Here is a 17,796-nt window from a genome sequence, read left to right on the forward strand (position 1 = left end):
CCAGTTAGTGCTCGTGGCATTTTCTACCAGAAGGAAAACGCACACCTGTAGATTCACTCATACCAGCTGGCGCTACCAGACACGGAAGCAGGAAGGAGTTCAAGTCCCCTATTTAAATCCTTCGTGGCCCACCACCGTCGGCGTTGGGCCCGGACCCCTCAGACCAGTGTTCATAGTAAAACAGCAGATATGTGTGTGTTTTTCTACCTGATGCTCTGCAGCACAGAACCACGACGCCAGGGGCCTTTTCCCCGGCCCCCCCTCCGCGGCAGCCTGGCTTTGCCGAAGCCGCGGCGCTGTACCTGGAGGAAAAACCCCGCGGCGCTGGGCGAGCTCTTGGTGGGGAGCTGGACGTCCTGATGGGGGAGAGGAGGAAGAAGAGGAGGAGGAGGAGGATGGGGAAAGCAGCCACGGCCTCGCTGCCAGCAATAGGCAGCGCTGGGCTCTGTGCACTCCAACGCGCGGGCACCGGGGGTAGGAGCAAGCCCAGGGCACGTCGCTCCGCCAGCCCCAAACCAGCAAAACCCCGTCCCCAACGGGGCAGGGGGTGCCCAAGGGGCTGGAAGCTGCCTCGAGGCCTCGCCAGAAAGGGTTTGCTTTTGTTTCGCAGCCAAAGCTAGACTGGTGTCGCTACAGGTGTGCACTTCCCCTCCTCCCGCCATGGTCTACTTCCACTGATAAGGTTACATTTTTGTTTTCTTTTTTCTTTTTTTTTTCTTTTTTCTTTAAAGCAACCAGCAAGTGAAGCGTTTTTGTAGTTGACTGGCAAAAGACCTGGCATTTGCACAGAAGCTGCAAATGGAAAGTAGCCATCCCCTCCTCCCACCCGCTGCATCCCATCCCAGAAAAACCCAAACGGATGGTGGAGGAAAAAAAAAAACAAAAAAACAGGGGTGGAGGAGAGGAAGGGGTGGGGAAACAGGTTGGAAAATACCAGGTTCGAGTTAACATTTCGTTGACTTCACACAATGCCTGTGCAAAAAGAAACAAAACAAAAACCCCAAACAAACGAAAACCAAAACCAGAAACATGCTGGAAATAATGAAAACAAATGGAAAGTAATATATAAAATTAAAAATATAAATAGGATGTCTGGCTGACTGGTAGAAGAATAGGTCATTTAGGTTACAAAAAGGAATATACATTCAAGAGGCTCTGAACCCAGTGGGGTAACTGATGTTAAACTTGTGTTAATAGTTAGGCTAGAATTCTCAAGTTTGTCTTTAAAATCTTCACAATACAAGCAAGCTATTTTTATTTTTATTTTTTAAAAATATACACTATACACACCTCACACAGCTTCTCCTACCCTTATGACACACGTTACGCTACCCTCTCGTACACTAAACCAAGGGGGTCTCACGGCTAACTTCACGCCCCAACTGATCCTCGCGGTGTCCGCGGTGGTGTCTGCGGCACCGCGCGCAGGACCGAGCGACCCAGGCGGTAACACGACCTTTTCTCAAGCACTCACAAGTCACCAAAACGGCTGTAGCCTTTTTTATGTTATACACACTTCACTTTGTAACGGTTAAGTATTTACATCGGGTCTGCCCCCCCCTCCCTCCCCCACAACGGTTAGCTGTTCCTAGGCAGGTAAAAATGTCCCTGTTCCAAGCAAGCGAAAAGGGGGAAGAGCTGCGAGGGGTTAGGAGGAAAGGAAAGCCGAAGAAAGGAAGCAGGTGGTTTGCTTGCCAGAAGCCAAACCCGTGCGCGCGAGGATGCCTCTCCTTCTCTGCTGCCGCTCTGAGTCCTTAAAAAAAAAAAGCTCCCGTCCCCACCGAGCGACAGGGGCGGCTGGAAAACCAGCCCTCGAGAGCACGGCCTCGCCTCCGCCCTCCTCTGCTCGCAGCTTCCCAGGACACGCGGCGAAGCCAGGCCCCACTTGCAGACTTGCCTCTGCCACGAGGCGAGGAGCGGAGGCGCGACGGGCGGCACCCGGAGGCAGCGCGGCGGGGGGAACCCAGCCCTCGCTTGGCGACAGGGCTTTGGGGACGAGCAGGGCTCGGCCACCACGTGCACCCCGCCGTGGGTGCCCGAGTCTCGCCGAGACGCCCACGGCGAGCCATGCAGAAGCAGCAGCCGCGTCCTTCAGCTCCTCGGCAACTGCGCCGGTGCCTGAGCTGCGCCGAGCTCCGAGTTGCCATAGAAATGCGCGATCCTGGCGCTGAAAGCAGGCAGTGATCTTAAGCGAAATTCTTTTTTTTTTTTTCTTTTTTTCTTTTTTTTTTCTCTCTCTCCAGTTTAGATGAGCTCGGGCTTAAGACAAAAGCGTTTAGTTTAGAAGGGGAGGGGGGGAGGGAAACGTATCATTTCTACAGAGGCTGAAAAATAGAGTAAGAAGACGATATTAAAACCGCAGCAAAGAAACTGAACTCGGTTCCCGTGGAGTTCAGCCCCAGAAAAAAAGCTCCAAGCCACCGCTGCCGTCCCTCGGACCGCCTACATTACAGCACCTGCACAGAACACGGAGGGGAAGGAGGAGAGGAGCAGGCAGAGCAGGGAACCCCACCGGCCTCGTGAAGCTGCCAGGCGCGGCTGAGCTTCGCAAGAAGTCCTTCGGCCCCGCTCGGCGGCTGCGGCCGCAGCTCCCGCCTCCCCAGCTCGCAATATTTAAGCACAAATCCTTACAGTGTCACTTCGACAAGTCTCAGGGATTAGACGCATGCTGAACTACGACTGGCAATTACAGTAGCTTTCTGCTAGCTGGCACATACTGTATCTATAAATTTTAGTACAAAAACTTAAAAAATACAGAAACTAGGTCAATTTGTTAACTACATATTTACAGATACTTACAATTGTTTTCACTCACAATAATTAAACTAATTGTCAGTGAAAAATTCAAACTGTGCATGTTCTGAGGTACCCGTACTCAGGGGTGGGGAGCAGGGGAGCAGAGGGGTGAGGCGGGGTGCCGGGCACCCCAGCTTCGTTCACGTCGGCGGTGGCAGCGCCCGCCGCTCCTGGCCGGGTTACCCCGGGTGTCCGGACTCGGTGTGTGCACTCGGAGAAAGCAAGCAGAGAGGGAACCGGCGCCGGGTTGTTCTAGGACATGGCTTCGGGATGTTTCGAGGCCACCGGGTAGGTGCAAAGCAAACGGTCCTGTGCCAAAAGTGCCTTCCTCCACCCTCCCCCCCCCGCCTCCCCGAGGAGCCTGCGGGTGAAGTGCAAGTATTCGGAGCCCCGCAGCTCAGTGGTTAAGGTGCTTGTTTGCCGGCAGATCTCATTCACTAAGTCCCTCTCTAGCTGACAAAGGCCTTTCCTTCCCCAGCAGAGCGGGGCCGGGCAGGGGAGGGATGCGGCGAGGCGACGGCACAGGCGCAGCTGGCTGAGCTGCGTTGCACAACAGGAATCGGGGTTATCTGCTGCCATCTTTCCCCGGTGGGGTGATGTTTACTACAACCACCAGGTCTATCAGCTTTTTTTTTTTTCTTCTTTTGGCTATCAACAGCTACCCGCAACCCTCTGAAGTGCCTCACGTACATTTCTCAACAGACTCCGGCTCAATCGACTCTTAAAAGTGCAAACTGAAACAACCACAGCAGAGGGACGCGCAGCAGCGTCCCTGCCCGGGCACCCACCGCCCCTCGCCCCCGGCACGGGACAGTCCAAGGAGCAGGAGCTCAGCTCCTGGATGCCACAACCAAACCCAAGCCTCTCCTAAAAAGCTTGCAGGAGACCTTCTGAAAGGGGTGTGTGGGGGGGAAAGAAAACCAACTCCAAATTCTCTGGTAGCACGAAGAAGAGAGCCCGTGTTTGGCATGCTGCTGAGCTGGCTGGGCTTCGGGGCTGCTCTGCCCCACAGGGTAAAGATTGCGGCTGGATGAACGATCTGACGCACAAAAGAACCATTTTTATCCCCCAACGTGCCAAATGTCGCGCTAAGATGTTGGGGTCTTTCGAGGACAAAGGAGGAGGTTAGAAGAAAGGGTCTTCACAGCTTGAGGAGCTCGTGTTTGAGGGCAGCCACTTGGCCAGCGTGGCTCTCGCCCCTCTGCTACGAGACAAGACCACAGCCAGGTTCACCAGAAAGCCACAGCAGGCACCCGGGGGAAGAACAAGGCTGTCCTCTGTTCACGGGACTTGAGTAACAAAGCACACGTGCCTAGCGGAATAAAGAACGCACCAGAGGTGTGTGTATATACGTACACGTGTACACACACACCTTTATATGAAATCTTCCCACTTCTCTTTTCATCCTCCACGTAACCTGCTCTAGCTAGGAGCCACGAACAAAGGCAGACGTCGTGTTGGGGGTCAGTGGCAGCTTAAACTGGGGAATGCCAAAAGTTGGTGTGCCAGGACCACGCTGGGCTCGCTATCTTCCATGGCGAGGCACAGCCGGGGCCTCTGAGCTCAGCCCACTGAGCACTTCACCTGCCCACCCAGCGCCCCTCCTGTTTTTCCTATCTCTGTGCCATCTTGTTTTCTTCTCTGCAGTCTTCTGACTTCCTGGTACCCTCTGGGAGCTCTCGTCTCTGCTTTACAGCACACCACCAGCAGCCACCCTGCCCTCCTGCTCCCCAGAGAAAGAAAGCTACAATTACCAGGGCAGCGTTGAAGCAAGGGCTGTTGACGGCGTTCAGCCCCGGCACAGTTTTTGTTGGTGCCCTTGTCCTAAGAGAGCCCCGCTGCATGGGCTGAGCTAGCTGACGAAGGGAGGGAGGGCTAAAGAAAAGCAGAACTGAAGTGCCCTGACAGAAATGCACAGCATGACTCGTGTGTGCACGCATACCCACACACGCTTCCACAGAGTATATAAATATATACACACGAGAGACCATATATATATCCAGAGAGATGTGCGTATTCAACAGAGTGATGGTAGACAGTGGTACAACACGATTTATTGCCTCTCAAGAAATGGCACATGGACAGGGGGAGCGGGGCAGGGCAGCTGGAAGTGCAACGGGCCCTCTTCCCTGGGGGGTGAATAAACTCCAGGATCTAGCAGGGTGCACTCTGGGCAGGTTACAGCTCACGTGCAGTGCACACATTTCTTCTGAAGCGTGAGGGCCGAAGGGGGTGCAGAGCAATGCCAGCCTGGCCCCAAGCCAGGCGAGGAAGGGCTGCAGGGAATTTTCTGTGGGAAGCTTGGTATCGTACCACATTGATTTCTTCCACCCCTCTGAAGCTCACAGGCTCGGACCGAATGCAGGTGAAAATAGAGGCGGCCTCCATTTCAGCTCTGCATCCCGGGAAGAAAGCACGAAACGCTCAACACGGATGGGAGAGGTGGCTGCTGACTCCCTGCGACACCACGGAGAACAAGAAAAAATGTGGTCCCTTGCACTGATTTTACTTAAATAAAATCAAAAGAAATTGAAATCGGGTAACGAGGTGAAAATGCTGGCTCCACTGTTTTTCCATCTCTGAGCTAAACTACATCAGAACTTCAGGTCTTGGCAAAGGGGAAAAGAAAATAACCACAGAAAAACAGATTTTAGGTGTCAAGCTGGTGATTTGAGAATACTGCAATAAAATTTGCAAAGTAGTCCACACAGCAGAGATTCCCCAGTGTTAAACACAAGCATAAAAGATGTAAAAACATCTTTGCTGAGGTACTGGAGCAGTTTCTACAATTTCGAGATTACAGTATTTTAAAAGCCAAGGTTAGGGCACGACTGCAACAAGCACAATAGGGAGCAATTGGTCTTGCTTTTAAAAACAGAGTTTGCAAACTGATTCAGAAAGCGTTTGCGTCGCTCTAGCGTAATTTAGAGTTGTTCAAGCATCTCAGAATGACATCCGAGATGCAAAATCAAATTCTCAACACCAACGACCTCCTCATACACCTCCAACGCACAACCTGACTGCATCCCTCGGGCTACACCTGCGTAACGGGTTGCTTCCTCTCGAGACCAGGCTTGTTTAGGACAGCTCTCCTTCCCCCAGGCACACACAGGGACACACACATTTAGACCAGTTGATCTGAATCAGTTTTTGCAAACTATTTTAATTAAAATATTAACTTGTTGGAATAGTCCAGGTCTGCACATGATATACATGTAAAAATGGTTACTACACAATTCTTTTTGAATACAAAAAAAGCCAATATGGGACAGCCATCATTTGGATTCAGCATTCAGTCATGCTCGACATTACACAAAGAGATGGGTTGAGAGAATTCTGTTGAAATAGCTCAATTTAAGCCAGAGACTGACCAAATTCAAACCATAACAGAAGCAAAAGAACGAACCCGCTGAACTCGCGGGTGCAGCCTGTCCCCACTGTCGCTGCTGCTGCTCGCGATAGAGGAGCTGAGCTTCAAAACCTCGTGGTAGCACCATGCTCTGGACACACACTCCACACTCACATGGTAAATGCCAATACAGTTTGGGGGGTTTTGGCCTTTCAACTCGTTTCTTTTGTCTTTCTTTTCCAAACCCAGGAAAATACAGGTACCTTTCCTAAATCAGTTTCACTGCGTTTTTAACAATATTGCGATGCAAAGGAGTGACCCCAAAACATCCACATAAAAACAAAGCAGAGGAAGGGACAGGACAATTCATAGTCACCACTGTCCGCAGGGGGCAACCAGTCACTTCCTTGGGACCACTGCCTCGTCCCAAGCTCCTGTGACCTCTTAGCACTACAAAGCTCTTTACTAAGGGGCTGCTCAAACATGTTTTGGTAGTTTCCGTATTTCCTTAGAGTGATATGCTACGTCAAGATGCTAAAAGTCCCAGTTGGATTCACTGGACACTGGCAGAGTGTTAAGGATTGGGAGTGGATGTTAATTTAGCTAACGAAAGAACGTCGCCCTGTTGAGAGTTCCGAACAGCAGCGAGACACTAGAGTATTCACACTATAAATATGTCACGTGGACAAACACATTCGGAAAACCTTGCTTTTGAGCCCTATAAACATATTAAAGGCAAATCCTAGAGTTAGCAGCTAGTGTTTTCTTCAAGATGATTAGTGTGCAAGGAAAAACATTTACAAAGAACCCTGGCTGGTCAGTCCCCAAGACAGAAATCTTTGCCTCGAGCCAAACTCCATCTACCTGCACCTCTCCTAACCCCACAGCGCTGGCTGACCCAGACCGCTCGGGCACTGACACAAGAGCATGGTGGCATCTCCAGTTCCCAGCACTAAGGGATGACACTATGCCACAAAGTCCCTCGGTTCATTCGACTCCCTGCCCTTTTATCACTGTATTGATTTCACAACCTCCTTTGCTTCCTTTCAGTAGTACAGCAGCTCCGAGGAGCCTCTGGAAGTAGTGCCTTCTTGCGTGGTGTGATATGCTGCCAAACAATCACAGCATCTCAAGGGACTGTAAAGGTTGTAAAGTATTGCAGCAACGAAAATAATAAAAAGGAGCCTCACATGCAGCAAGATCTACAGTGGTGATGTGGGTTAGTCATCAACTGGGAAGAGTCATTGGCTCAGCTCCTCCTGGTACACTGTGGCAACTAAACATTTAAACAGTTGGCTACACTCTACATGTAAACAGGAAATTGCAACAAGCCAAAAAGGTAATAAATCGGTGGATGTAGTGTAATAATGAAAAACCCGATCAATGGCATTTTGTGACTATGGCATCCTTCAAAATACCTCTGGCATTTGAGACTGATTGGCTGAAAATCTAACATTTCTGAACGGAGCAAAAAGGACTACGCTGGGCTCCAAGAATTATTCTGATGCTTAGCTAAAATGAGATGTCACAGTATTAGCTGTACAAGTGCATTACTTACGCTCCTCTGCCCAACCTCGTCTGAGCTACCAGCAGCACAGTCAGGGAGTGCTAAAGCAGGAATACAATTTTTTTTTATTATTTTTTAATTTATTTTTTTAACATTTCTAGCCTGTTCCCTCCAAACAGGTTTACCTACACAGTTCTCGGGAAGCTGACCAGTGCCATCTAAGAGAACTTCACTTCTTACACAACACGGAGCGGGCACTTGGGTAGAAGGGCCCTGCCGAGCCCTGGTGTCTCCTGGCCTCTCTTCTGACCCTTCTTCCTCACCTACAAGTCTTTTGAAAATGCCTAGAAGAGGCAATACCCTAGAAATGTTTCCACTTTAATGACAAATAAAAACGGAACAGAAGATCCAGCTGTTCCTCCCCTGGATGTTGGTTTAAAAGGCAGCTTGCCTGGTTTTTGCAGGGTGGCAGTTCGAAATTTATGGACATGGGAGGAGGTCTCCGTTCTCCCTCAGACTTACTACGGATGGTGTGACGAGGGCAGTCTGAGGCCCTTCTGTCCTGTCAGTGTGATGACCACCAGCCAACTCTTCTGACTAATTGCATATATTTCTCAGACGCCCTCCCAAGACCCCTCCAAAAAGTAAAAAAACAACAACAACAACAGAAAAAAAAAAAAACAACAACAAAAAACCACCCCCCCCAAACCCTGCAGCCAAATACTATGACATCCCAGTTAGTAAACACAAAACGTAATGCTTTACAAAATGAATACAATATTCCATGTGCACCCAGCTTCCACACGTCAGCACCGCACTGAGGAGGCTGCTGGGCTGGTGTCTGTAGGCAGTTTCTGTTGGCAGACAGCTCCAGTGGAATTGCCACCCTCAGTTATTGTTTAAGTTATGTATAAGACATGTGTGAACCATTGGATATTTGTGAAGTAACACTTGTGCTCCTGCTCATGCCCTGTTCCGTCCGTCCCCCAGAAGCTGTCCGCCTCAGAGCCTGGGGGCTGTTGCGGACCCCTATAGCACTACCTCGAGGTACCCCTTGCATGGGCCCCGAGGGGTGACCCCATGGCTGGGGTCCACCTTGCATTGGATGGCCCCAAGCTTGTGGTGGGCCACCCATGGGATGACCCCAGTGAGGTCCTGCACCCCCAGTAGGATTGTGGGACCAGCCAGAAGCTCCCGGGTAGCTGTGGCTGAACGCCTCGGGGGAGAGATTAGAAAGAACCATATTACTAAAACCTAGCCTCATGCTTTCTGAGTCAAAGGCTTCGATCTCGCGAGCTTGACGCTCCAGCAGGCTTCGTATCCGTTCGGTACGCTCATTCTGTAATGCCAGCATCTCCTCCTCAATCTGGGAAGAAAAAAAAAGAGAGAGTCTGTAGCAGCAGGGCTCCTTTACGGGCACGGCCTCAAGCCTCCGAAGGACCTGAAACAGCAAACTAATGCAAAACCTTCTCCCCAGACTTCTAAAGGAGGCTGGATCTAGCTCAGATGTCCCCAACACACAATCTGTGTGCATGGCAAAGCTCAGCGAGTACTAGCTGGAGTGTCTTGGTGCCTGCTCCCTCATCAATACAGAGCCTTTCGGGGATGTGAATCCCAAGCCTGCAATGATACTAACAATTTGACACAGATAAATCTTTTAAGATGCAGCAAAGCCTACAGCTGCCATAGTAACCTACTGCAAAAGCACCTTTAGACAGAGCCAAGCGCAGTATCTATACAGCCAAATACCTGCCAACACAGCTTACTGTGACCTCCACTGTTCGTCGCTGAATCCGACGATGACAGCTGCTCTTTTCTCCAGGATTCAATGTACTAGCCCACATTCAATTTCCTCTCCAATGTTCATCAGCCAGCTTTTCTTAGCTCATGTTTATCACCTCTTATCTATCCATTTCCTAAATTGGTTGTGTTACCCTGATACTTCCCCCAGTGCGTGCGACTTAAGAAAGCAGGCAGTGATGTTTGCACCGGGTGGCAGATTACTAGCTGGATGATATGCAAGCTGGCAACTCCAGTATCCTCCCTGTAACACTGTTCCAAACCAGTTTCCAGCTGTACTTTGGTAGGGGCGCTGGGATCAGCTCTCTTCAGTGCAGATAACTTTGGGCTACAGCCTCCTGACACCCGTCAGGGAGGGATGAAAGCCTTTCTTACTGAAATCTTTGCAGGCAGGTGGAGAACCAAAGAATCGCTCCATTATCTTCTTGCCAGCACTGAAAAAGCTACTTTTGGCTTCAGTGAAATAGACCAAAAGGGTAAAAAGCAGTAGCCAAGGCTTTTAAACAGAGCTCACTAGCATCAGCAGCAATGTGGTCAAGAGGAGTTATTTTGGTCTGTGCTGGAGGTACCGGGCAGAGCGCTGTAAGCATTCTCTTGCCTTAGTCAGGGAATACTCAAAATGACTTCATCTGGAATTTAGGAAACAATCTGCTCCTGTGTGAGTCATCTCCTGAGCCATTCTGGGCTCTCAGAAACAGCCTTCTCCACTTGTCTGCTTCTTAGTGCTAGGTGAGTGACACTGACTCCACGGAGCAGCCTTCCCTACTCTTGCTGAGAGCTGTGCAGTGGTCAGCTGGCTGCAAACAGCAAGAGGAAGAAGGTGCTTTCTCTGATGTTAGCTCTTCAAAATGCTGCACATATTTCTTCCAGTGACACTATATAAAAAGAATCCCCTTTTCTTTCAGAACTAGAGCATCCTCAGCACATCTAGCTGCACACAGTTTTCAGTCTTTGCGACAGAAAACAAAACAAAACAGGACTTTGTGCAATCCAACTTTGCATGCCCAACGCGCTGCGTTAAAATGACATCACTTAGAAACAACCTCAGGATGCAGGACTGAAGATGAGGTGCCTGAGGCACATGAGAAGGAAATGAGTAAATCTGAAGTTTTTTAAAGACACTCCTGGGACACGCTTGTGACTGGTGCAATACGAACAACATCGCATCAGGGTGTAACTGGACCTCAGTCACTGGCACTTACAGACTGTGCAGGGATGGGGCTGGCTGCTGGCTCCTTAGCCTGGGTCATTTACGCTCTGTTGAGTTACTGTGGTGATGGGCACCACCAAAAACAGAGAGCACTGCGCTGAGAAGGAAGCAGAATCCTATGCACATGCCTACTTCTGGAACCTCATTTACCGTTGAACATCAGGGACTGACTTTGCCACAGGCTAGGTGTGTAATTGTGCACGTGAATTCAGACATTCGACTTGTGCACGTACCTGCCCTCTCCCTGGCTGCCAGACAGCCTCAGTGAGCACAGGCACACAAATCCCAGCTGACACTGCTGAGCAACCCACACCAGAGCACTGGCAACTCCTACAAAGTCTGACCACCCCTCCCTGTAAGGAATATCCCTGCAAAAGAAGGGTGCATCTACCTTTGCACCCAGTTTTTTTCCTTGAGCTGCCACTAAGTAACTGTAATCCCAGCAAGGAAGTCTCACCACTGCTCCACAACTTTGCGAGCAGCAATGCACTGGCATTGCTTATATTGCTAAATAAAGGCTCCCTCCCATGGGAGTCGATGGACTGTTATTTATTTATTTATTTATCTATCTGTTTTTAAGGTGTTAGTCTTGCAGGGACATACAGGACACATTAAAAAAGGAAAAAATATCTTAGAATTTGTTGTTATTGTTTCCTTTTCTCCTCTATACTATAACTTTACTAAGCTTCCTTCCCCATTACCGATGGCAAATGATTTGCATGGGCCTTCTGTGCACAGACTTCGATCCTTGTGCACGCTGAAAGACTTGTACAACATTAATATTGGTTGATGTGCGTTTCCATGAGCCACTGGCCTCAGTTCAGCTTTTGGCATCGTGTTGTGTGCAGTGCAGTCTCTGCTGATCCCCCGCACAAAGAGATGGCCAGCAGCAGGCTTGCTATGTCACACTGCTTCCCAGAGCTCTCGTCAGCTCGCACCGCCAGAGGGCAATGCACACCCAGCCTGCTTGCACGCTTACGTGCAGGGCTGTGACAGGAGCTGGATGGGAGAGGAACGACTAGCGATGGAATTTAAGGACAGCTATTCCACGCGTGGGTGCCACACAGGATCTCTGCTTTCACAAATTCAGTTACTTCCAGAGATTCAGCTACTTGCAGGGGACCAAAGCACAGCAGGCCCATGCTGTGCTCTTGGAGATGCTTCCTCTGCTCACCATGAGGTGGAGCAGTTTTATTCCAACGAGGGCCCTCTACCAGCCAAGCATCCATCTGTTAGCCTCTGGGAGAAGTGTGAAGAACCTCGAGGCCACAGAGTAATTGCTGTAATTTAATAATCGCCGAGCAGCAGCAAAGTTTGGGACTGCTGTGTGAATGGTGACAGCTGGCACCCACAGAGCAAATCAAAAACGGAAAAAAGCTGCAGGAGGAAAGCTGTGCATTTCCTTTCACTGACTGCTGCACTAACTACTCTTCTTCTGGATTGCACAGACCCCTCCCTCGCACATGTTTCTATAAACACCATGTTTCTGGCACTGCATAGAAAAGCATGCTTCAACAAGGAGCCCCTTAACGCATATAACAGCCAATTCAAGTTGAAACCCAGGGAGCAGCAGTTTGCCCATGCTTGTGGCTCTGGCTAGTGCAGTTTAAGGGCAATGCTGCTGACAGCAGTATTTCTGTAACAAGTGTCATTTCATAGGGAACTGCAGCTGGGTCTCCACACACTGACAAATGGAGCAGAGCTACACCAAAATAATCAAACATATTACCATAAAAAACAGGGTCTCAAATCCCAAGTCCATCTAATACATTTTAACCCGTCCCCCTGCCACCTTTTTGCCCCCCCAAATTGCTTGTACCACGCAAATTTCAAGGCAAAAATCAAAAAACTTCATGTTAGGTTGTTACATCTGTTCTTTTATAAACTGGTGATGTTAATTTGCAGCTCAGAGACAGAATGAAGAGTTTGCTTTCCTTTCTGTGCAGAGAGGCATGACTCCCTCCGGCTCTGGCATGCCTCAAGCAGTTCTATCCCAGCCAGAAGCTGCTTACACAGGATGGCTGAGCTGGCAAAGTTTAGCCTGCATGTCACTGAGCTATCATCCCAGAAAGGCGAATATCCAAATGATCCACGTTACTGTATACAGCAAGGTAAAAGCAATTTCTCTCTATACTGATAGATACAGTGCAATTTAAGTTCTGAATTATGGAGTGTGCTAATGATGCTCGCATGCCCATTTTACCTTCTGCTCAAGGAGGGCCCGACGGAGGGATACCCTCTGTTCAAGATCACGCAGCTCCCGATCATGCTGGGCTTCTGCCTGCATCTTGATTTTACTCTGATATGCATTCAGCAGCTCCAATTCTTGCTGCAGCTGCATCTTCAAAACCTGGCACTCTGCTTCCTGTGCTTCATCCAAACGCAGCTGGGAAAGGCAGACAATAGAGATGTTTCACTATGGGGTAACCACTCATGACACTCTCGGGGAGGACTGTGGGGAGAGGGAGAGAATGGGATGGGACTTTGTTTTCTTAGCAATACAATTGGTCTCCATTGTACTTGGTTTCACTGAACAGAGAACCTATAGTGACAAAGACTGGTGACTGTGAGCCCACAGTGCTGATGCAAGTGACGCTGATGAGCGGTGGCGCCTCAGGAACCACGATCCATGCTGCAGAGAGCAGACTGCTGGAGGTGCTAATATCCACAGCTGTCCTTTTGCTAGAGGCAAAGAAAAGGTCTCCTGCTCTGTTCAACTGGATTAACCAATTTGCTGTGAGCAGGAGACTTTAAGTTCATATCCCTGCCAATGTATGACTTAGGGCAAAAGAAGAAAATGACACAAACCTAAAAGCAATACAATACTGAACTTTTCACTTCTGATACATAAATTAGGCCAGCTACCCTGCCTCACAGTGTCAAATTTGTGCAGAGTGACAAGCAGGATGCAATATGCAAGAAGTGCAAAGAAAACTGCACATTCAGTTATAGCAGGGACTCACAGAATTGCTCAGGTGGTCATTCTTTAAGAAGGGTTTACAGAACCTTCACAACACTTTTAACACTTTTTTTTTCAGGTTTAAAGTCAAACCTCTGAACTCCTCCATGACTCACTGAGCATCTTCCGCCAGTGGGACATGCTTTGGTTGGTATCAATGACAAATCAAAACCTAAACGACTTATGACAGCAAGTTGCACATGATTTAATGATGCTCTAACAGAGACATTCACGCTGTCAGACTTCATGCAAAAGCAGACCTTTAGCCACACGGATGCATCACTTTGCATCTCTGCAAGAGCAGCTTCAGCTCCAACCTGTCTGATGGGAGTAACACCTCTTTCCTCTGTATTTGAATTCAGCTTTTTAAATACAGAGGAACGACTGCGCAGGGTATGGCATGTGTAGCAAGGAAGCAGATAGCCTGCTGTCAGGATACAGATCGGTTAAAATGCAAACATCCCTCTTTGGCTGAGGAACCCTGGGTCCCTCGGAGGCGACTCACAGCTTGTGTAGAGAGCATTTCATTAATGCTGTGATCATACTGCTCAGCCAGGATAGCCAGCTTCCGGGTCTGCTCCTCCTTGAGCCGTTTGAGGACAGCTTTATGTTCACTCTTTGGCGTGGTCTCCAGCAGATGGTTTCTCAGTGCTTTGTACTGTCTGGTTTGGATCTTGCATGTATCCTGAAACTGCTTCTTTATCTGTAGTTCTTTTGACTGGAAAGATGGAGGGGACACAAACAAAAGAAAAAAAAAACAGCGTGTTTCAAATGGGAGAAATATCCATTCAAATGGATATTTAGGATTACATTAAGGATATGAGTTCAAGAATACACAAATGTATATTAACATCTACAGTGCAAGGAGGGAAGCAAAATATACAAGAGGCAATGACTACTGCTGCAGCTGCTTTGACACTGCCACTGTGCAAAACAATTACAATAGAGACACTTTTATAACAAAGCTCCAGCCTAAATACAGCTGTCTCCGCACAAAGAGCCTCACATTTGTCACTGGACTGGATCCAGTGCTGGGTGTTGCTTTTCAAGAAGAGTTCTTGAGGGACAGAACTAACATTAATTAGCACCAAAAGCCATACTTGCACATGACCATGGTTGTATGGCACATATAGATGAACAGCACTTAATGTTATGAGAAGCAGCAGATCTGGTGCATGGGAAGGGACAGGGAAAAAGAGCAACACTTTTTCCAGTGAGGGTTTGATGAGCGTAAGATGTGTGTAACTCTTAACTTTAAGAGTCTGGTTTTCATAAAGATAAGCAAAAATGGCTGGGAAAGGTTTGACACTTGAAGATGTATACCAAAAGCAACACTGGTATGGTGCCAGTCTAGCAAACAAAACAATTCCCCAGTCCCAACGGAGGCTTACTGGAGATTGAGTTTTCCTTTTGCACTTGCTGCATCTCAGTACTGTGCAGACACATAACTGTGTTATTGCACACAGGGCCGGGAGACATCAATCTTGGAAAAGGTATCTGGGCCCGACTTTGCCGTACAACCTTGGATAAATTCTTTTTTTTTTCCACCTCCCTTACTTGCCTGCAGAGCAGCTTGTAAGGGGTAACATCTGCCAAATGTTTTAAGGCCCTGAAAAGGAAGGTGTTGTAGAGTTTCCTGCATCTTTCTACAGGAGGACTGGCTGGGATACTTATAACAAAACCCCAACAAATCCAGAAGTGATGAGTGACAGCAGTTAACTGACAGACAGTCAAGTTTTCCATGGTCAGAAAAAAAACAACACCACATAAAACCAAAGGATGAAACAGAACAGAACAAACCACACCAGCACAGTCAGCACAGCCCGGGCCATTCACACCGTCAGCCACCACGGTCACATCCTGATGCACTTGGGGCAGGAACAGAGCATAGGAGAGGATTTGTGTCCCTGGAATAAGTTGGGAGAGCTCTGGGACCTGAAGCAGCAATGCAGATGTGTGCACGTCTCCCATCAGCTCCTCCACTGGCTGCTCCTGGCACCAGCTCCAGGCTGAGCGGGGCAGGCGATGAGCACAGCACTTGGAGCTACCTACAAAGACCCGGTGGGCTCAGACAATGCACCCAGCCCAATTTAGCCACCAACAAGCTTTGTTGCATAAACCAACAACTCCACCTTGCCAACCTGATGCAGGAAACAGGACAGAGATGGGTTTTATTCAAACAAATCTGTCACGGAGAGGAAGACATCGCTTTTACCAATTCTGAATTCACGGTATGTTATTTCCCACCAGGAAACCTGGGTGGTGTCTCCCTGCCCCTAAGAGAAACGTCTGCAGGTTACACGTTCCCATCAAGGACCTGGTCCCAGCAGACCATCAGCAATCTATTTTGTCCTCACTTTCTGCGAAGTTTCACTTGGACACCAGCCTGTTTACTGCCTTCCAACCCGAGGCCTTCAACAACAGGAAACAGAAGGGAGGGGTAAGGTTTCCAGTCAGACTTCTGACAAGATCATTTTGACCTAGTATTGTGAAACACCAGCAAGAGGCGATTTGCATCACAATTAAAGCGCTCAAAATAATAACAGAGCAGTTTCTACTGAATTCTAGTTACCAGTCCTTCTGGTGCCGTAACAGCAGCGACAGACACTGACCGTTAAAAAAAACTGTTTTCAGGACAAAAGCCTTCACCAAGTAACAAAGGGAAAGCCTGAGATGTGCCCTCCAGGGAAAACATGGCTGGAGAGAGAAACTGAACAAACAGTCAAATTATCTAGGCAAATAAGAATACTCGCCTGCATTAGAAGCGAGAGAATGAGTTAATTCTAGGAAACAGCCTCAATAAATGGGGGATTGTGCTACAAACCGAACAATTGTCCAGCAGGCTGCGTTATTAGCGCTGTGTGCATGCAAAAGGTGCTGGATTGACAGCTCAAGCCTGAAATCCTTCCCTAATCGCACAACAGCCATGCAAGGCACAGTGCGAGCTTTCCGTGCCCGCTGCCAAAACGCTCCAGCCCTGTCCTCACTGCAGAAGGGACGGGGCTGGGTGGTCCGCAGAGGTGAGAGGGCAGCTAAGCCCCCCTACAGGCCTCCGATTCTGCTGTCCCTGCTGCCAGCGAGGAGCGCAAAGGGACGTGCTGCCCACTCGTGTTTGCGCCGCATCACCTTGGGGAGGCAGAACTCATTCATGCTAATCTCCGAAGGATCAACCTAATGCAGCTGCTTCAGTTTTATTCAGCTCAGAGTGCGGCGCAGCTTCCCTGTGAAGTCATCAGCTATTTATACTTCATATCCTTGGAGATTCTCAACAGTGATCAGATGGTCCCTTGTACTCACAAGCTAGGTTTTCACTATTAAATATTATTCTAATATTGACAAATAACATTCTTTTTCTTGCTGAAGTTCTCATTTCGAGCTGTTTTGTTTTCTTCTCTGCAAGGAGATGACTTGCAGTTGGTGCAAGCTAAGTCAGATGTGAAATATCACAAAGCAGGAAGTACCTAGACCAACAAAGATCTCGTGTTCAGTATTGCCATCACCCATTTCGTTACTGGCACAGCCGAACACTGGGTGGAGATCAGTCTGCCTCCTCAAAGGACATGCACCAGGCAGCTATGTGGAAGCCTTACACTCCATTCTTAGACACTTCAGAATAAACCACTGGACTTCTTTGGATGAAGTGAGGGTTTGCAATGAAAACAAGTAAGAGCCTCAATTACAGAGGCCCTATAGTTCTGGTCAGCCACTGCAGTTACAAGAAGCCCATGGGAGCACATCATGGCAAAGGTCAGTGCTAGGAGCTTCCTGAGGACACGGCAGTTGGCTGGTATCCTTCTTTCTTCCCCACGCTTGCTAACATACCAGCTTCAATATAAAAAACATCAACAAGGTGTGCAAACCAAGACTGATAGTGCATTTCACTTTTTTTTCCTTTTTTTTTTTTTAATGACACAGCTTCATTATAGAAAAGTGGATTCTCTTCCCTGTGTATGTGAGGAGAAGAGGATCAGAACACAGCGTAGGAAGAAGGAGGGGGGGAAATGACACCGAAAAGATTAAATAGATTTTAAACTACCACAAAAAGGAAGACGCTTTGCTGGGAATAACAGCTTTTCAAACAAAATGAGGGAACAGTGCTGTTACAGCCTGCCTACAACGCCCTGCAACCCTGCTCACCATTGCTACTGTTCGTACGTATGGTGCTTGTAGACACC

General features: G+C 48.7%; 1 protein-coding gene across 1 annotated transcript in view; it reads right to left on the reverse strand.

Annotated features, from left to right (window-relative positions):
- Positions 1 to 5,939: 5,939 nt before the first annotated feature.
- Positions 5,940 to 17,796, reverse strand: part of TAOK1 (TAO kinase 1) — a 65,310-nt gene continuing 53,453 nt past the window's right edge. Inside the window, exons 18-20 of the mRNA XM_068656048.1 lie at positions 14,127 to 14,339; positions 12,866 to 13,048; positions 5,940 to 9,018 (exon numbers count right to left, since the gene is read on the reverse strand). Coding sequence (XP_068512149.1) covers positions 8,557 to 9,018; positions 12,866 to 13,048; positions 14,127 to 14,339 — 858 coding nt within the window. The 3' untranslated portion in view covers positions 5,940 to 8,556. The remainder of the gene's footprint in view (positions 9,019 to 12,865; positions 13,049 to 14,126; positions 14,340 to 17,796) is intronic.

This window comes from Anas acuta, chromosome 19 (genome assembly GCF_963932015.1).
Source record: "Anas acuta chromosome 19, bAnaAcu1.1, whole genome shotgun sequence".
Classification (NCBI taxonomy): Eukaryota; Metazoa; Chordata; class Aves; order Anseriformes; family Anatidae; genus Anas; species Anas acuta.